Source organism: Mustela nivalis, assembly GCF_964662115.1.
Source record: "Mustela nivalis genome assembly, chromosome: 2".
Classification (NCBI taxonomy): domain Eukaryota; kingdom Metazoa; phylum Chordata; class Mammalia; order Carnivora; family Mustelidae; genus Mustela; species Mustela nivalis.
The window spans coordinates 41,038,002-41,056,567 of record NC_139021.1 but is presented as its reverse complement, the minus strand read 5'-3'; the positions used below and the strand labels follow the sequence as shown (position 1 = coordinate 41,056,567).

General features: G+C 47.1%; 1 protein-coding gene across 2 annotated transcripts; it reads right to left on the bottom strand.

Annotated features, from left to right (window-relative positions):
* Window positions 1-1,063: 1,063 nt before the first annotated feature.
* Window positions 1,064-13,524, bottom strand: GEM (GTP binding protein overexpressed in skeletal muscle). Of its 2 annotated transcripts, none has more exons than XM_082720246.1 (5): window positions 13,348-13,524; window positions 11,658-11,997; window positions 5,185-5,261; window positions 4,051-4,255; window positions 1,064-2,411 (listed from the first exon to the last, which is right to left on the bottom strand). In XM_082720246.1, the coding sequence occupies exons 2-5, from the start codon at window positions 11,986-11,988 to the stop codon at window positions 2,134-2,136; spliced, it is 891 nt and encodes a 296-aa protein (XP_082576372.1). In that variant the 5' UTR covers window positions 11,989-11,997; window positions 13,348-13,524; the 3' UTR covers window positions 1,064-2,133. The 2 variants fall into 2 exon arrangements, with proteins under 2 accessions (XP_082576372.1, XP_082576371.1); XM_082720245.1 differs by lacking the exon at window positions 13,348-13,524 and adding an exon at window positions 12,215-12,402.
* Window positions 13,525-18,566: the final 5,042 nt, after the last annotated feature.

Genomic DNA, 18,566 nt, shown 5'->3' with positions numbered 1-18,566 from the left:
AAGTAAAGGATTTTAAGGGAATGATTCCATTCCTTTTGGGGGAAGGCAGACATATAAAAGTGACTTACGCAGAATGGAAGACGTATGACAAAACAGGTGTCTCTTGAGCTCTTCATGTTCGGCAGATTAAAAGATGTTCACCTCACAATCTTACAAGGTAGCTATTCGTCACAACCCCATTTTGCAGATGAAAAAAATGATGGTCATATAGGTTTCGCTATTGCTCCAAAGACACAAGGATGTAAAATGGCAGTGATGCTGCCTGTGACACCTGACTGTTCACTCTTATCCTCTCCCTGTACTACTTCATCGAGCGATTCAAAGAGGGAGAATGCAGAGATGGGTACCTGGCCTTCAATTCGGAAAAAGGAGGAAAGCAAGCCAGGAGAACCAGCCAGCAGAACTGAGTTGTAAGGCTGTTGCTTTCGGCAATATTCAAGGTCCCAGGGCTGTCACTACTAGCGTGTATCTGATTACAAACTCAGAAACAGAGGGAGGGGAGGCCACGGAGGGTACACACAGGGGTCACTGATGTGAAAGGGAGACATCGGGTCGTTCCACTCCAGCAACAGGTCACACGCCGCCACATGACAAAGGTCAAACCATAATAATACCAATGAGAATTTGGTTACAGCCTTGCCTGGCTAGATAGATCTCAGGCTGAAAATCACCAGTTTCCTTTTTTTTTTTCCCCCTAATCTTTATAATTTCCTCTAATGCTTTAGTCAAGCTTAGGACCATGAGCCTTCATGGAGAAAAGGGCCATCTGTTAGGTCAGAAATTTGCCAAAGTAAAATATCAATCTGGCTTTTATTGTAACTTAGCATTTAGAGGGCCCCAAATATTCCAAATGTATTAGCCAAAAATAACTGCATTATTGTGAATCATGGTTCCAAAAGACAGACGTCAGAGATAGTCTTTGAAACAAGTAACAATGGGACTACCACCAATGAAAAGAAGATATAAAGTAACAGGTATGTTTCTGTAGAAGGTGCTTGGGCTAAAAGCAAATGGAAGGAATCATAATTGTCTTATTCGGGGAGGAGAAACATTTAAGAATGTCTTTTTCCCAAAGATTTTATTTCTTTCATTATAAGACATATAGGTAAAAATTTGCATATTCTGAAAAAGATAGAAAATGGTAATAAAATGGACATTTTTCCTATTAAGAAATATGTTCATAAATATGCTTTATCAAACGTTAAAATGGTTATTATTTTGCAAAATAACAATAAATAGAGCAGAGCTGTGGGATACAAGGGTCAAAGTACTGGAAGTTTCACGTTTTATGTTTTATAAAAATTGAGACCTTCAATTATATTTCAAAATTTGGCATTTTGCACTCAAAGTTGTCAATAACTCCGACTTTTAGAATATATTCATCATGGCCCAAGGCTTTAAAAACAATGAAACATAAAAGGTAGTTTGACCAAGTAGAATTTGCTTAAATAATTTTCCTCTAAACAAAAAACTGTAAGACACAGAAGCAAAGATATGATTTTTGATCCCCTACATGGTACCTGTATCAGTTTCCAATTGTACAAATTTCTGGATCCCCAACTGTGGGTAGGAAACAAAAATTGTTGGCTAAGCTTTAGTTTCCAGCAAGGTCCATCATTTCTTTTCACAGCTTGATGGAGCAATGACAGTCACAATTATGTTGAGCCCGGTTCTACAATCTTAGCTCCACAAATAGAAGGTACAGAGAAAGAAATCCTCCCTCCTTTGGATAAATCCTTTGACCACTGTCCAGTATTTTGTCTGTGGCCCACTAGCCTCAAATTCATGTATCGGAACAGTGGATAGAATTTTAATAATAAAAAGTTCTTGTTCTGAGCTTCAATTCTCTACTATCCAGAGGAGAAAGGAAACGCATGTGAACCCCAAACACATCCTCTGAGTCTTGGGTGTTCAAGTAGCAAGGTCAGGCTTTTCCTGTAAATAAATACTGGTTTTACAAAGACCTTCCGTTTCCCATGCATTATGTTGCTCTTGAGGCCAACCAGTTAATTCCCAGCTACAATAGGGGAAGCTGTATCTAATAACACTGAAGATGCAATCTAATATAGATTATCAGTCCCAGTGGTGCTCTACGATGTCCATCAGGGGAACATCTGGGGTGACTCTGGGGGCCTAGAGCACAGAGAGGTCATGGCAGGATTTGGACTTGAGCTTGAAAGCCATATTCTTGTTGTTTTTGGCCACAATCTTGCCCCAGAAGCGCCGGGCTTTCCTGGGGATGCTCTCCCTCCTTTTCTGGTAAGCCAGCCGCCTCTCGTTCTTCTCCTTGCTGTCCCGCCGGAGGCGCACCTGCCGCACGATGCCCTCAAACAGCTCCTTCACATTGTGCTGGACGGCCGCTGAGGTCTCGATGAACTTGCAGTCAAACACCACAGCACACGCTCTCCCTTCTGGTGAGGAAAGGTGGGGAGAAGAGAGTCAGAGGAGCTCTGGGGTGCACGGCCGAGCTGGAGGACCCTTGACCTGAAGCTGTCACCAGGCAGCTCTAGGCCAGTCGGGCATGTGATGGTGACACATGTCCTCCTGGGGCACAGAGCGAGGCAGGGTTACAGGAAGATTCCCGCAAGCAGGAGGAGGGGGGCGTTAGGGCTGGTCCACCACAAAGGCCCTGTGTGGAGGTCCAATTCCATCAGATACAGTAATGCTAACTCTTAACAGTGAAAACCAGAACCCTCATTAATTGCATTTACAATATTACTTGAAAAATACATTCTCCCTCCCAGAGAGATGAAGACACTGAGGTGGGAGGGATCTTTTAAAAATGTGAGAGAGTGGGGCGCCTGGGTGGCTCAGTTGGTTAAATGTCTGCCTTGGGCTCAGGTCATGACCCCGGGGTTCTGGGATAAAGCCCCGCATCTGGACCAGGGAGCCTGCTTCTCCCTTTGCTGCTGCTGTACCTCCCTGCTTGTGCTCCCTCTCAAATATATAAATCTTTAAAAAAAAAAAAAAAAAGTGGGGAAGTTCACACAGCCTGTAAGCAGCGGAAGTGAATCCAGGCCTGCTTCATCCTCACACTCAGATTCTTAACACTTTCTCCTGACTCGGTTTCCCCGAATTGACAAAGAATCCTACTATTTCACTTTGCTCCCTTAAAAAACAATGTTAAACCTCTAATGAGATATTTTGAAAAACTGTTGGTGATTTCACAGATGTACAGTTAGAGCAAACTGTATAAACAAGCTCTCCTGGGGCAGCCTCTATGTCAAACATTCCGTTGTGCTCACTGACCGTGTATCCAAGTTTGGTTAGAAAAAGATGATAAGCACAGACAGTCGTCTCCTACGAGTAAGACATGCCCAAGCCAGTTGTATACATTAGGTCTGCATCACGTTGCTTTCCTCCTAAGTGGGGCCTGGCAATACAGTGTTTTATTTTTTTACTCTTGTACCAAGAACCAAATCTGTATGAGGCCAATAAAATCTCAAGGACCCCGAAAGCACTTGGGGGCCCACCCAGCAAACAGGCGATATCCCAGAAGCATGAAAATGTCTATGTGACACCATCAGATTGATGGCGTTCGCTGAAACTTAGGAAGCAAGAGGTAGGTGCAGGAGGCTCTTTCTGGGGTCTCCAGGAACCAGAGGCAGCCAGAGTAGAATTCTTATTCTCAATGAAACTCCCACCGTTCCCCCACATCAGAGTTCCCATCTTTCTTAAAAAAAGACACTAACTACACTTTTATTGAACTACTAAGAGTTCCCTAAAAAAAAAAAAGGACAAGGAGAAAAGGTTGGGGAGTGCCAGCAGATCTCTGAACATGATCTTTTCACCAAGGGAATGCCAGGGAGGGGAAACAGGAATCCGGCGAGCAGCCCGGACAAGGGGACAAGGACAAGGGACAAGGACAAGGGAGCGGCTGTCAGCACAGGGATGATCTGCTGGAAACGCTGGGAGTCATCTACACAAAACTCCACGGAGCATTTCAGGAACTCCCTGGTTCCAGCTTCAGAAAAGATGAAGAAGAGAGCGCCCAGGTGAAGGACAAGCAGGGGACCCCGAGAGGTCTCTGTGGCGCTCACCAGCCCTCACCTGACACAGACACTTCCCGGCGCCGCACCAGGTCACTTTTGTTGCCCACCAAAATGATAGGAATGTCCTCGGTCTGCCGGGCCCTGCGGAGCTGGATTCGCAGCTCGGATGCCTTCTCGAAGCTGGCTCGGTCTGTGATGGAGTAGACGATCAGGTAGGCGTCCCCGACTTGCATGCAGTGGTCCTGGAGCCATTCGTTCTCCCCCTGATAAAATGAAAAGAAACTCCCTGAGCTTGGGGCGCGGGGGAGTGGAGGCTGTTGGAGATGAAGTGTCCTTCGTGAAGAAGCTATATGTGTATCCGAAAGTGTTCACTGTCCAATTCCTCCTACAGCTGGAATTGATAAATTATACAGTGACTCTGCCAAACCATATTTCCAATCTCTATCTAACTGACCAAAAATGAGCCCTCTCTGACTTCTAACAACTCCCTATTGCCTTTCCCAACTGACGAAATTTCTAATCCTTCTGTGAGAAGAGGAGGCTCCTCAATCAATAGAAGCTCTAGCACAGAGGCTCAGAAGCCCCCAATCTTTAAAAACCAAATGCTGAAGACTAGTATTAAGAAGGTCAACTTTTTTAAAAAAAAAAAGGAAGAAGAAGAAGAAGAAGGTCAACTTTAGGGGTTTCTAGGTGGCTCAGTGGGTTGAGCCTCTGCCTTTGGCTCAGGTCATGATCTCAGGGTCCTGCAATCGAGCCCCATGTGGGGCTCTCTGCTCAGCGGGGAGCCTGCTTCCCCTTCTCTCTCTTTCTCTGCCTCTCTACTTGTGATCTCTGTCAAATAAATAAATAAAATCTTTTAAAAAAGAAGGTCAACTTCATATAATTTGGTTCTATTTTGCTTTCAATGATTCTCCATCCTTGTTGGCACTTTCCCCAAAGCGGATGTAAGTTTTTGTCTTTTTTTTTAATTGAACTAGGGGGAAATCACTGTGACTTGCTTATTATTCAGAGCTCATTCCTGAATGACCTCTTCTTGAGAACAGTCTCCTACTTCAGAGGAAAAAAAAAAAAAGCTAATCAAGAAAATGAGCCCACCTCACCAGAACACCAAAAAGGACAAGGTCACCCTCGCACCAGCCTGTTGGAAGGCAAGCCCTGAAGGAATTTACAGAGAGCTACGGGCTCTGCATACCTTATTTTCCCACATGTCCAGGAGTATAATTGTCGCGCTTTCCCCATCAACAATCAGTGTTCGCTCGTAGGTATCTTCTGGAAAAGAAAGAACAGGGATATTGGAGTCAGAAAAATAAGCAACACTTTTACATGAGCATCATTAGAAAATTATGCTACAAACTAAGCCTACTAAATATGCAATTAATTATGCAAATATGCAGATTCTCACAAAGGCAAATTAGTATTTTTTAATCACCTCCAACAACGTTCTATGTACGTTCCTCCCATACTTCCTGAGCAGAACACCTATGTCCTCTGAATGTGTCTCACTGAGCCACTTGAAGTGAAAGACTTTCGTTTTCACCATTCCTAGACTTTTGTTATAGGAAAACCATTTACAAGGATAAACTGACTGAGAGCTTTTGACTCAGATTCAACGATGCCATGAGAAAACACTAACCACCCAGTGGAACCATAAGCCTCATTCATAAGCCTTATATGGAAATCCACTGTACCTTTCAGTGGGGTGTGACTACTGGACATTCACTGGCAATTTCAGGAGCTCTGGGCTCAGAGACATTTTTCCTGTTTTGAGACACGCAAGAAAAAAACCTTGAGTCTATCCCTGTCTTGGCTAAGGTTTCCTCCCTTAAAAAAAAAAAAAAAAAAAAACAAAAAAAACAAAAAAAACAGTTCCATAGGAATAAACAGTCTTACTTTTTCCTAAGTACAGCCTAAGTGCAGCCTCCAGCTCCACGTGGTAATGGAAACTTTCCTCCCTGCACTTGAGCCCAGACTGAGTATAGGTGAAGGGTGAGTGGTGCGAAGGGCAAGAGCAGCTCCAGCCCACAGAAATCAGCTGGGGGGTGCATAGGGCTGGCTGAGTTACCCGGGATTTTGCAAGGGGGATTCCCATCAATTGCATACAAACAAGCGAGCCCATCCCCACTCTATTTTCACAGTGAGGTCTCCGGTTTTGAATTTCATCATTTGAAAAATCATGATTTTCATAATGATTTTTTTTTAAGATTTTATTTATTTACTTGACAGAGAAAGAGAGAGAGAGAGAGAGATCACAAGTAGGCAGAGAGGCAGGCAGAGAGAGAGGAGGAAGCAGGCTCTCTGCTCAGCAGGGATGCAGGGCTCCATCACAGCACCTGAGACCATGACCTGAGCAGAAGGCAAAGGTTTTAACCCACTGAGCCACCCAGGCGCCTGATTTTTTTTTTTTTTTTACCATTTTTCTTGCTTTTCCTTTTGCCTGAAATCTGTTCCCTGGAATATCCAAAAGTCTTGAGCCCATACCTCCTTCCAGGAGAAGCGCTCCCTCACCATCTACTTAAAATTACAATCCATCTCCCCTACCAATATTTCTTACTCCCTTTCCGTTTTTCTTTATCATACTTATAGGTACCTAACATGCCATCTGTTTAGCTTATTTTATTACCTCCTCTCTCCCCCAGAATGTGAAGGCAGAGATCTGCATCTGTGCTGTTTACTGCTACACCCACCCCCCCAACCCCCAGGGCAGTGCTCAACATACTGCGGGTAGGCAAATACTCATGGAGTGCATGGATGAATGAGAACTATAGCACTGGGGATATAAGCACAAGCAAACCTGATTAGAATCGGAATGCCATCCCTTTTTAAATATGTGGCTCTGGACCATTTAAGTGTTCTGGGCCTCAGTCTCTTCATCTGTGAAATGGGATTACTAACCATATTCATGCCTTAAGCAGGCATGACAATTACCTCTGTTAAGCCTGGGCCCAAAGTAGAAAGGCAATAAATATTAGCTGTTGCCATCACTTGTTCCGCTGGAGGAAGGTGGTTCTTGCCATACTTGGCGTTTCCTACTATAGCTAAAACCTAACTTAGAAGCACCACAAGTGGGGAAACTGGAGCATTTCTTGTTTTATAGGAGTAAGGGTCTTATTAAAAGTAAAGCTCCTGGTTTAAATGTTTCTTCATCTAGGGAATGGGAAACAGGGCAGGGAAAGGAAGGGAAATACAGACAAATGAGAAGAAAGTTAACGAGGGATGGGGTGGCTCTGTCTTTCTGTCAGTCTCCCTGCCTCCACAAGGTATCACTCTAATCAATGGTAACGGGGACCCACTGCGGGATTCAGTCTGTGAAGCCCACCCTGTCTGCCATCCACAGTGGGATCAAACTGGGACGCACAATCTGGCTTCCTGCGGTGCAGGGCCTCATGACTCAACAGGCATATTTATACAGCCAATCGGAACCCGTGAGAGCCTCAGCAGCACAGAAGGGGTGCCGGCTGACTGCCCCTTGCTACCTTGGACTTCTCTTTTCTCTCAAAACCTTCCCCGTGCCCAGGAAATCCAAAACAGCACTTTCTCTGTCCTCAGCCTACCACCTCCCACCCAAAAGCAGGTACAAGGGCCCCCCGCAGTTCAAAGAGACGCCATACTACATTGTAATAGCTAGGGGGAAAGCAAACCCAAACTTTCCCTTGGTTTGAGAGATACAAGAACATCAGCCTAGCGAAAAAGTAGATTACGGATTATACCTTAAAAAGTAGATGCCTAACTGCTTTGCTGTTCTGGAAGATTCCTGGACACTCCCCCCCCCCCCCCGCCTGAAAATCACTGTGCAGCAAACCCACCAGTCTAAGACAATAGATCTTCACCCTGCTTCCCTGGATAGGCCCCACATCTAGGTTTATATACTGCCTCTGGCTCCCCCGCACACGAATTCTTCAGACACTCAAAGCATCCTGCTTTCTGGCCCTCTACTAACCAAGAGAGGGCCCTGCCTACACCCTAGAAGCTCTAGCTTCTCTTCCTCCCCTTGTCACTCACTTTTAACCTTCTCAAGGGCTAATCAGGTGGGGGGAGGGGAAATAAAAGGGTATGATTCCTAGAAGATTCCACTGAAATCTGCCTTGGGTTGAGACGTGTGGGAAAAGGGTTGAGGTTGATTGGCCTGGGTGTGAGGAAGACCTCATTTCTCTGGTGCTCTCATGACATCTGGGGGTGCACCTGCACACTGTGTGTAACAGGAGAGATCATCCTGAGGGGGTGGGACGGAGCGCCAATGACTGAGTGACCGTCGCTCTCTTCCCTGGATTAGCACACCTTAACCTGTCTTTCATTTGGCCCCCACTGACCTCCACCTTCAGTCCAGGATTGGTTCAAATGCTGTGTGGAACCTGCAGGGGTGTTCTCTCTCACGCTGGAATGGGCTCCTGCAGGCTCTTGAAAGCTCTGAGGTTCCAACATACCTCTCCCCCAAAACTCTCAACTATGCTCAGCTTTCCTAGCCCAGGAGACGCCAAGGAGCCCTGAAGGAACACCTGCTCTAGGAACACCGTCCTCGCCTCCTGCAGCATCTCACAGGGCCCTGGCCAAGAGGAGGAAGAGAGTGGACCGGGCTACAAGCAACCGAAGTGCCAGTTTGGGAATATAAGTCCAGGGAAAGGAAATGGTAGATTCAGAATCGGCTCTAACGTTCAACCTATACTTCTTACATGCCAGGCATGAGGCCACAGGCTTAGAATATGTTCTCTCCTTGACTCCTCTGACATCCTGTGAAGCAGGGATTGTCCCTGTTTCACTACTGCGGAAGTCTGAGCAGGGTCAGTCCCTTGTGCAAAAGCGCTCAGCTACATCCGGGTCAAAGCGGGGCTCCAAACCCACACTGACAGACCGGAGTCCAGCGTTCCTGACAGACCGGAGTCCAGTGCTCCCTCCAGACTCTCCGTGTACAGGTGCTGTCCCTTCCCGCCCATCTCAGGGCTTTCACACCCCAGCCATCCTTAGGGTCCCGCTCAGAGACCACCTCTTCCATGAAGCCCTTCCTGATTTCCACAGCCAGAAGAAATCTGTTCTCCTCTGATTTCTCACAGCACTGTCCTCGTACCTCTTTCAAGACACTCATCACACCTGATCTTGATGTACAGTTGGGGTGGATCTGTCTCTATGGCACACACTGTAGGCATCTCCAAGGGGAAGCCCTAGGCCTCTTTGCACGTCCCGTTGTGACTCACCGAATTCCATGGTATATATTCAGTAACTATTCAGGAATGAATGAAGGGATGAATAAATGAATGGCATTAAATGTGTAGAGAGAGTCATAAGATTATTGCAATATAGCTGTAACAACATCCGTCTTTATTTGAAGAAATTCTGATGAGAGTATATTGTATAGAGGATTTTTTTTTATGGTTAATGTTGAAAAAAGAACAATGTGGGGGCATGCCTTGGAAAACCTTCTTCTTTGGAAACAGGAAGCCACTAGTGATCCCAACAGCTGCCTACAGATAAGAGATGTAATCCTAGACAGTATGAATTGAGTTACTCAAAAAGGACACATCAGAAAGGATTGGTCAACGGAGAAGCTTCTTGCAGAAGATTCTCTGTTTGAGGAGTTAAGGAAAGGATTCTCCGTCTCCCTCCCCACATTAAACGAAGAGTCCTCCCAAATATTGAAGGCTGCCTTCCCAAATTCCAGGTATGAGCCAGTCTTCTCAACACTCAGTGCCAACGGGGATACTACTCTTCAGATAAGAAACACTCCACTCTAATGGACCAACATTTCTGAAAGTCTGCCACCCACTAACTTTTTCAAGACCTCCCTCAAGAGACAAACAAAACTCCTGATTGATCTCTTCCTTCTATCAATTTCCCCAAACACTTTACTGTTACTTCTTAAGGTATTCATCAATTTCACCCTGCTCTGAATTACAGCCACTGACCCTTCACTCCTTCCTGAGAGGGGATACTGCCTCCTAAGCATCACTGGGAACCCCAGAGCCTCACACAGAGCCAAACTTGTGCCTGATACTAACAGCATGTGGACACTAAACCCAGGAGCCACTGGGCACAGTGAAGGCACACACCAGGTCTGACTCCCAGCCATACTATGGGCTGGTTCTATCATCCTGGGAAAGTTATGTGATGTCATAAGCCTCCATTTTTTTGCTTGTAATATAGGGATATTAATACAAAATTGGTCCAATTTTTGTTTTATCAGTAAAAACTAAGCAGAAGTACTCAGTAAAGTGTCTGGCACATAGCAGGTTCCCTGTCAATGGCAGTGGAAGACAACCACCAAACTAAGATAAAGTCCTGAGCTCTAATTCCAGCTACCCCACTGATTCTAGGTAAGCCACTTGGTGTCCCTGGGACTCAGTTTACCCCTATGAGTATAGGAATTTTGAAACTACCCAAATAAACAGTAGCAGATATAAGGTACCCAAAAAGCGTCTCTTCCATTGCAAATGTGCATTCTAGATATCCAACCTCCCACCCCTTCTCCTACACCGACAGTCACCCACCAGCCTGTACAGAGAAAGAAAATCAGCCTTCCGATATGGACCCTATTTCTCCTTGACCCTCATTTAGCTATCGTCCCGGAGAGTCCAGAGTGAGGAGAGAAATCAACGTCCTATCAGTGAGTCATCATTTACCGTCAGTTCAGAAGCTGCCACGTGAGGCAGTCAACTCCCTGACCCTGGAGACAATCAAGAAGAAATGGTCAGCTGGAAAGAGCTGACAGGAGGGAAGAAGGAGCAGGACTCCAGTGCATCAAGCAGAGGGCAGAACCAGCTCATCACTAAGGCAGCTCCTTACCCTGGGAGTCTATGATTCAGCTGTGGGTTTCAAGTGGGAATACAGGCAGACCATGTCATTGGGCAAGCACTAGAAGGTTCTTCCCTAATGTCTATAGCTGTAGATAAGGACCTGCAGCTCCCCTAGCCATGTATACTAAGACGGAAGCTTTGGCTGAAAACCACTGTATGAATACCATTGATGATCAATTAGGATCCTCATATCATGTTCCAGAATACAGTGCCAGGCTTTACATGTACTTGAGGAACATGTGCATTTTTGTGACTTCAAATCCATTTCTGGAAATAGGCCAGTCTTAAATAGTAAATATTTTAAGTGACATTGTACATGGAAAATTATCTTGAAAACCTATAAGACTCTACAAACATATGTATCACCATTGTTATACTTAACATTTCTTAAATATTGGACTATTTCAAAATATAGATAAACTATATCCTCAAAAGACTCTAATAATTGTGGAAGCTGACGAATCCACCCTAGTAGTTTTTCGAATCGGTTTGGTTTTAGGTATAACTGTGGAAAAAAGCTGTGCCTACACTGAGCTCTTGAAAAGTCCAGCTCAGAGTTGGCAAAAGCCAGAGGTGGGAGCCTGACCCTCTGACTCTGCCTCTTTATCAGTCTACCCCTTCAGTCCCTGCAGGACTGGAATCTAAGAAATTCCCTTTCTGGCCCAGGTTCTATCACCGAGCACTTTCTTTTTCTCCTCCTGAGGATCCATGCCAAGGTTTTGCTGGGCCCTCAGCTTCCCAAGCCAGTGCCAAGGACGCATAATTGCCATTCCCAACTCTGCAGATAAACAACACACCCTCTCACTCATTGGACCCACCCCCTTACTCTTTGGGACTGGACTATTGCTGATGGACAGAAGCCTGCTGGGGCTGCGCCACCTACCTCCCAGCACCTCGCAGTCGCTGTCCATGCTGTCATGTATACCTGCAAAGATGTTGGCCAGAGTGGACTTGCCCACCCCCTGCTCCCCTATGAGCACCACCCGGTAGTAGGTGTTCCCCGATTCCGAGGAGATGACTGAGTCTGTGGAGTCAGAGGACCAGCTCCGGCGGCAGTGGTCCTCGGGGGCAGCAGAGTGATGGCTGCGCTGGCTGTACTGGTGGGGCTCTTTCTGGACCATCAGATGCCTGCCGTCCGCCGGGATGCTCCAGCGTTGCTGCTGCGGCTGCATGCCCACAGTGCCTTGGCGCATGGTGACATTATTCAGAGTCATGGCTGGGTCCTGGAGAACAAAGCAGCCAAGAGGTACGCATTAGTAAGCGGGAGCGAGAGCTCGGGGTGGGGGGCTCAGCCACACAGTCAGTGATATCTCAGTAGATGGGGCGAGACCCAAGTAACCCTGATATAGGAACCCCAAGGAAACCGTCCCCATATCCAAGAGGCTTTCAGCAAGTAACCAGTTCCAAGGCAGACTGTCATTGGCAAAAAGAAAAAAGTACCATAAACATCACCCACTGCCCTCTGGTTTCCTCCATCTTCAAGGAAGCCTTCAGGAAGCCTACTCAGGCACTGACACAGAGGCAGTCCGAAGAACCAGCAGCCTCCGGAGATGGCTTGAAAAGCAACAAGTTAATGGAGCTGGGGACCAGCTGGCCAGGTTAGCTGCTCTTGTCTAAACATGGCTCTTAATTGCACCAGCATCCAGTGGGCTTTTGTGCCTGGATGGGAAACACGTGGCAATGACATCACTCCCTCTGGCTGCCCTGGACAAGCACTTATTGGAACTTCCATGTTTAGTAAAGTCGCCCTGATGCTCTCCAGCTGCCTGAATAAGCTATTATTTGGGGGCAAAAAAGAATTCCTGATTGAGGTTTATGCCTCAGTTCTGCCCTCTTGCCCACAGACATCATGTTTCAAAAAATCCCAACCCCAAGCCCTGTTGTTCCTGCAGGGAAATGACCAGCTCACAGTTCCGACCTATCAAACTGGCAGAGAAAATGCTTCACTCTCATTAAACCACGTCCACTCTAAGAGTTCTTCAATTCAACTCAGATTCCCACCTTCCTGAGGAAAATCAGAAGGCCAAAGACCCTCCTCAATGGCATTAACAACTTTGCCACAACTTTCCCTTTTGCAAACCTCCATCCGCCTGCACGGAGGTTTGTACTCTCCGGCTACGAGATAAAGCAGAAGCCTCCTCATTTCTAACAAGCGAGATCATTTGTGAGAGTGAGAAATGCAGACTCCCCTCCCCAGACTCACACCCACACCACACCCCAGCATGCCGGCCACTAAAGGGAATGACCAGCCGGTTTCTGGATCTCATTAAGCCGTGCCTCAGTTGGCCGGCAGGCACTCAAACAACAAAAAGCATGACGTATCCGTGAGGGCTGCCCTCTGACCGCACAGTCCGCAGGAGGAGGTGACCCTCCTACTGACCTGAACTAAGGAACCTGATGACAATTGGCATCTTTGGCACCTTAAACTCTGGCCCCCGCCCCCCAGCCAGAAGACCACGGCGCAGACCACAAGTTACAGGCGCTCTTTCGACAACTTAGAAAGTTCTGCGGGCCGGGAACGCCCACTGCCCCCAGCGTCGGGAGGACCCTCCCTCCCCAGACCGCCCGCTTACTTGGCTCTGCCGGGTGGGCGCCCGCGAGTCCGCGGGGGCTGCGTGCGTGCGCGCTGCGATGCCGGGCCGCCGAGCGCCGGGTGCTCGCGCCGTGCCCGCCGTCCGTGCCGCCGCCCGCAGCCGCCGCGGCCCCGCGCTTTATAGCGCGCCCGCGGGCCCGCGCCGGGGCTTTTCCGTGACGTCAGCGCCCCCGCCGGGAGGGGGCGGCTCTGCAGCAAACTCGGACGCGCCGCCACTTCGCCGAAACGGTTACTCATGTGACCCCTCTCCCCCCTTTTTGAAAAATAACGACCGTTCCATCCCGGGCTTCTTCATTTTGCTTTTATTCTCTCTAGGTGGGTCCAAGAAGCTGGAAAAATACACGCAGCGCCACTTAATCGCGCTTCCCCGCAGAGCGCTGGCGAGCTGTCGGGACTCAGGATGGAGCTAGAGGCAGGCTGGAGTTGGGACCCCGGCTTTGCCAGAAACACAGGGATCGGCAGGGCGCGCGCGGAGTCTTTGGCCTCTCGGATGCGGGCCGCAGCCACCTTGCGGGGCCGGGGCTTGTGTTAGCCGCATCTGCTGCCCCGAAAGCTGCCTTTTCCTGCCTCCTGTCACCCCCTCTCTGGAGGACGAGGGAGGAGAGCCCCGCACCGCTTCATTTCTCTTCTCTGGCACGGACCCACAGAGAAGGGGCTGAAGAGAGGTGACGAAAGGGGACGAGACCTTGAAAAGGGCAGTTCTGAAAACCAACTTAATGAGGGGATCCAAGCAGACTGTGCTAAATGCTGCTGGCCCTGCTGTGGGCCAGGATGCCGAGGCTCCTCAGTCAGGGGATTTAATCACCGTTCCAGTCGGCAGCATCTCTGGCCCTGGCACGGGGCGCGGAGCCAATGCCTCCCAGCCGTGGGGGGAGGAGCCCCAAGCCAGACACAGGTGCCGCGTTTCCCTACCCCACCCTACCCTACCCCGAGACTCCTGTGAATAAAGGGTACGGGATAAATAGTAACAACTACTACCACCACTTATTAAGTACCTCTGAGTACCTATCCTGCGTAGGTACTGTTAGGCCTCCGCAGTACTCAATCCTACAATTCTGCAAGGTAGATATATTGCTACCCCCATTCTATGGAGCAAAATGAAAGGTCATGCAGCTGGTTTAGTGGCAAAGTCAGGATTACCTGGTTTGCCCGGCTCTTTGCACTGCACCACCAGCTGAAGGGTTTCAGTGACCTCTTTCTGGGGACGTGGGCATTTCCCAGACGCTGTGTTTGGAGATGCCACTGAACTTGCCAACACGCACGTCCACTTTTCCAGCCAGCTACATCTCTGGGTTGGCTGGTGGCTCCAGGAAGCAGCCAAAGGCCCTAGCATCTATTTGAGTGGCTGGCCTCTGCTATGATTATAGTCCATATTCTCAGTTATCCTGCATGCAGTTATCTGCTTTGGGGATTATCCAAGTGACCAGCTGCTGAGACCTGCCAGGCCCCAAGCTGGCAAAGGTGGGATCCACAGAGTAATAAAAATTTAGAGCTCATTTAGTCCTAGTTGCCTTGGCCCCAGTACCCTACTTTCTACATAAGGAAGTTGAGACCGAGAGGGATGACTACCACTCAGTTGGGAGTAACTAGAGCTGGAACTAGAACCTGGGAATCACAATGTCCTGGATGGTGCCCTTCATTAGCATTAAATCCAGTTTTCCGTCTGGATTTAAGCAGGAGAGGATGGCCACAGATGTGGGGAAAGGAGAAAATTGGGCAGGAGGTGGGGGGCTTGTCTGGGAGAGGGAAAGAGATCATCCAAGAATATGTAGCTGATTCTGTACTAAAACACCTGTAATTCATGAGTTACCTGCATTTCAGAATTTACCATGTTTTTTTGTTTGTGGGGTTTTTTTGTTTGTTTGTTTGTTTGTTTGTTTTTGTTTGTTTGTTTGTTTTGTTTTTTACCATACTGAAACTCCTACTGTCAACTGGTCTCGAGAGAAACATTATGTGGCTAAAAACTAAGAATAAGTCAGAGTCTATAAGCATGTCATACATCATCTCAGTGCAAATTTTGCCACTGATAAGAACCTAATTCTTCACATTAACAAGAACCTGATTCTATGCCTAGGCACTATCTACTATGAACTGGTTTTTATTGGTATAAGTGAGGCACACCAAAGAAAACAAATTCTAAAGATTGGTGGGGCCTGGGGAGAGGATGCTTTCAGGATACTATTGATTGGGTAAGTACAGCAATGTTGCGTTTGAATAAAATAATCTGCCTTCTTAAATTTTCTGTTCCACAAAAAGTCAGATGGGAAAACAACTACTTAGCAAAAGTTTCAACTGAATGTCAGTTAAGTTGGAGTATTTGCACAAAAATCACAGTTACACCTCACAAAAAACACATTTGAGAGCCAAATCTTAGCCTGCAGAATCCCAGCGACGTTGTCCAGAATTCCAGCTCACTGGGACTATCTGAGGGTATAGAACTGGAGAGAAAAAAGGTAGAATCAGGGCATTTGGACAAGTGGCAAGTTCTGAAGAGGAAAATATTGGCATAATGTTGTAGTTTCTTGTTCTATGAATTATTCCCTCCATATTCCCTCTGGCAGCATTAGAAGGCAACCTTGGGTTCTAACTAACATGAAGATGAGTATCACTAGAAGGCAGAACTCAAAACAAAAATAACTAACATTTACTGAATACCCATGACTTATCTTTGTTAACCCTCATCACCACTACACTTCCCCATGTTTGATGGATGAAGATAATGAGGAAAGAGGTGAAATCACCTGGCCAAGTTCACAGTTAGTAGGCAGCAGAGCTGTGCAGTCTGGAGCCACAATCTCAACCTTTTCTACTCAGATGAGGGAATACACTTCAGCCCCAGTCCCATGTGGGCACCTCAGACCATGCCTTCCCCCTAACTCCTTTTGAGAGGAGTTTTTATATGATTGGTCAAAGCCCATGACCTTCACTGGGCCACATTTTACTAATAGTCAGGCTTTCTTCCTTTCTATTCTTTGGGCCCCATGCACTGGATTAGAACATGAACTTGGGGTTCTTTTAAGGCCTTGACTACTTCTCTGTCACTGTCACTCTTTCTCTCAGAACATAGACCTGAACAACCAAGTCCCATGATTTCAAAAAGGGATGACAGCAGGTAGAGAGGGGTGGGGAAGGAGTAGAACCTTTGACAAGGGCTGTGGGTTGGGGCATCAGGGACCCACACTGCCATTAAATATGATATTACTTTGAATCTCATCCCTTGAAAACTATGAGGGAGGTGAGATGATGGGTGGACCCAAGATCTATACATCCCTCAGTCGGTAACATGATCCTAAAAGCAAGAGAATCACTTATCCTTGACCATACCATACTGCCTCAAAGACACTGGACACCTACTGCAACCAAAGGATGCCTACCCACACCAACAAGTCATGCTATTCAGTGGCAAAATGCTATTCCGTAGGCTCTCCCTTTTCCACCAGCAGAAGGTAGACTGCAGACTGGGCATTGAGGAGGTGATAAATGGTTTTGGGGTTTTTTTTTTTTAAGATTTTATTTATTTGACAAAGATCACAAGTAGGCAGAGAGGCAGGCAGAGAGAGAGGAAGAAACAGGCTCCCTGCTGAGGAGAGCGCCCGATATGGGGCTGGATCCCAGGACCCTGGAATCATGACCCCAGCCGAAGGCAGAGGCGTTAACCCACTGAGCCACCCAGGTACCCGATAAATGGGTTTTTTAATTGCTTTTTAAATGTACTGCATTTCGTTGCCTTTAAGCAAGGCATGTTTTCCAATTCTCCATAGTCCTCATTAACCCCTACCATATTCTACCCCAGCCAACTTCCCTCATTTGATTATATACCTGGCCCCAAGGGAATCTGACTTTGTAAGGCCTGCAAGAGCTGTAACAAACAACAAGGAAGGGATTCAGCATCAGAAAAGCCAGTTCAATCCCAGGCCTTTCTTCCTAGGCACACAGATGCTGGGGATATCACCAGACCCCAGAGACCTTGACTTCTGTCTTTCTGGAGAGCTACTGAGTGTGGAAGTGCTTTGTCAACCACAGAGCACCATGTCAATGCCAGTGATTATGATTATGACGCAGGAACCAAAAATTGGAGCTGGGCCACCTGCCCTTGGCTTTGCAGCCTCTTAAGGCTCAAGTTAAATTAATCTAGCAGAATTCAGGACACATGAGGCACAAGGAGGAAGGGCGGGAAATGTACTCACATTGATGTTACTAGGAAAAAATAATTAGCCAGGAGAATGCTATGGTTAAGCTCTCTGGAAACAAACAAGGAGATGGGGTCAAATACTCAGCTCACATAATAGGTCTCCACCAGCCACAAAAGCACTCGGGAGGAGCTGGGTGGGAGGCAATGTGCAAAGTGTCTGAGCACAAAAAGAACCACCCACCCCCTCCAGGAAGTCTAAAGAAGGAAAGAATTACTATATGGAAAATCATTGCTTTACAGAGGGGGGGGGAGGCTCCAATTGCAAAATCAAGAGAGCCCTGATTAAGAGAAAATAAAGACTGAAGAAAAGATGGCTAAGAATAACCTCTCAACACCCAGAGGCCCGTGGGATCCAGATGGACACTCCTTCCAGCTGCATCCTCTGTCGCTGGCCCCAGCGCCTCATCGGACTCCTGCTGAGCAGATTCAATTTTCCATTGAAAAATTCTTAGCTTTCACCCTTCCTCCACCATTCGCTCAGCCTCAGCCTGGCCTTACCACTCCAGTGGCAAAGCTTGCTAAGCCTTCCTTCTAAAATCCGGCCGGGTGAGTAAAGAAATGCAGAGTGCATCTCGGAAAGCCAAGAGGAGGCTCCTGTTCTCTGCCCAGCTTCCTCCATTCCTTCATTCATTCAACAATAAATAACTACTGATCTTCTACCTTATGCCAGGACCTGTTCTAAGGGCTAGGAATAGGTACTTACAGCTTAAGGGAACTTAAGTTCCAGTGGGAGAAATAATAAAATATCACCACATCATTCATTCATTCATTCTCAGAGCTTTCCGCTCGTTAGCCTCAGTTTTCTCATCCATAAAAAGGAATGATAATCCTGGAACAGATGTGTAAAGTAGGGGTCAAGTACATACCCAGTCAGAAGTCTGACAATACCAGTGTTGATGGAAACGTAAGGGAGGTCCTTTTGACTTACCGATGAGGGTGTAAGTTGGTACGTACCCTTTGCAACCTAGCAATTCTACTCGTAATTGTGCATCTTCTATACTATACAA

Bases quoted from the DNA above. Each gene is read 5' to 3' on its own strand.
- GEM (XM_082720245.1), bottom strand. From the start codon at position 12,250: ATGGAGGAAACCAGAGGGCAGTGGGTGATGTTTATG. The intron at 4,256-5,184 runs GTATGCAGAGCC...TCATTTTATCAG, and splicing joins TGGACATGTGGGAAAATAAG to GGGGAGAACGAATGGCTCCA. The intron at 2,412-4,050 runs GTGAGGGCTGGT...TTTCCTCACCAG, and splicing joins CCGGGAAGTGTCTGTGTCAG to AAGGGAGAGCGTGTGCTGTG.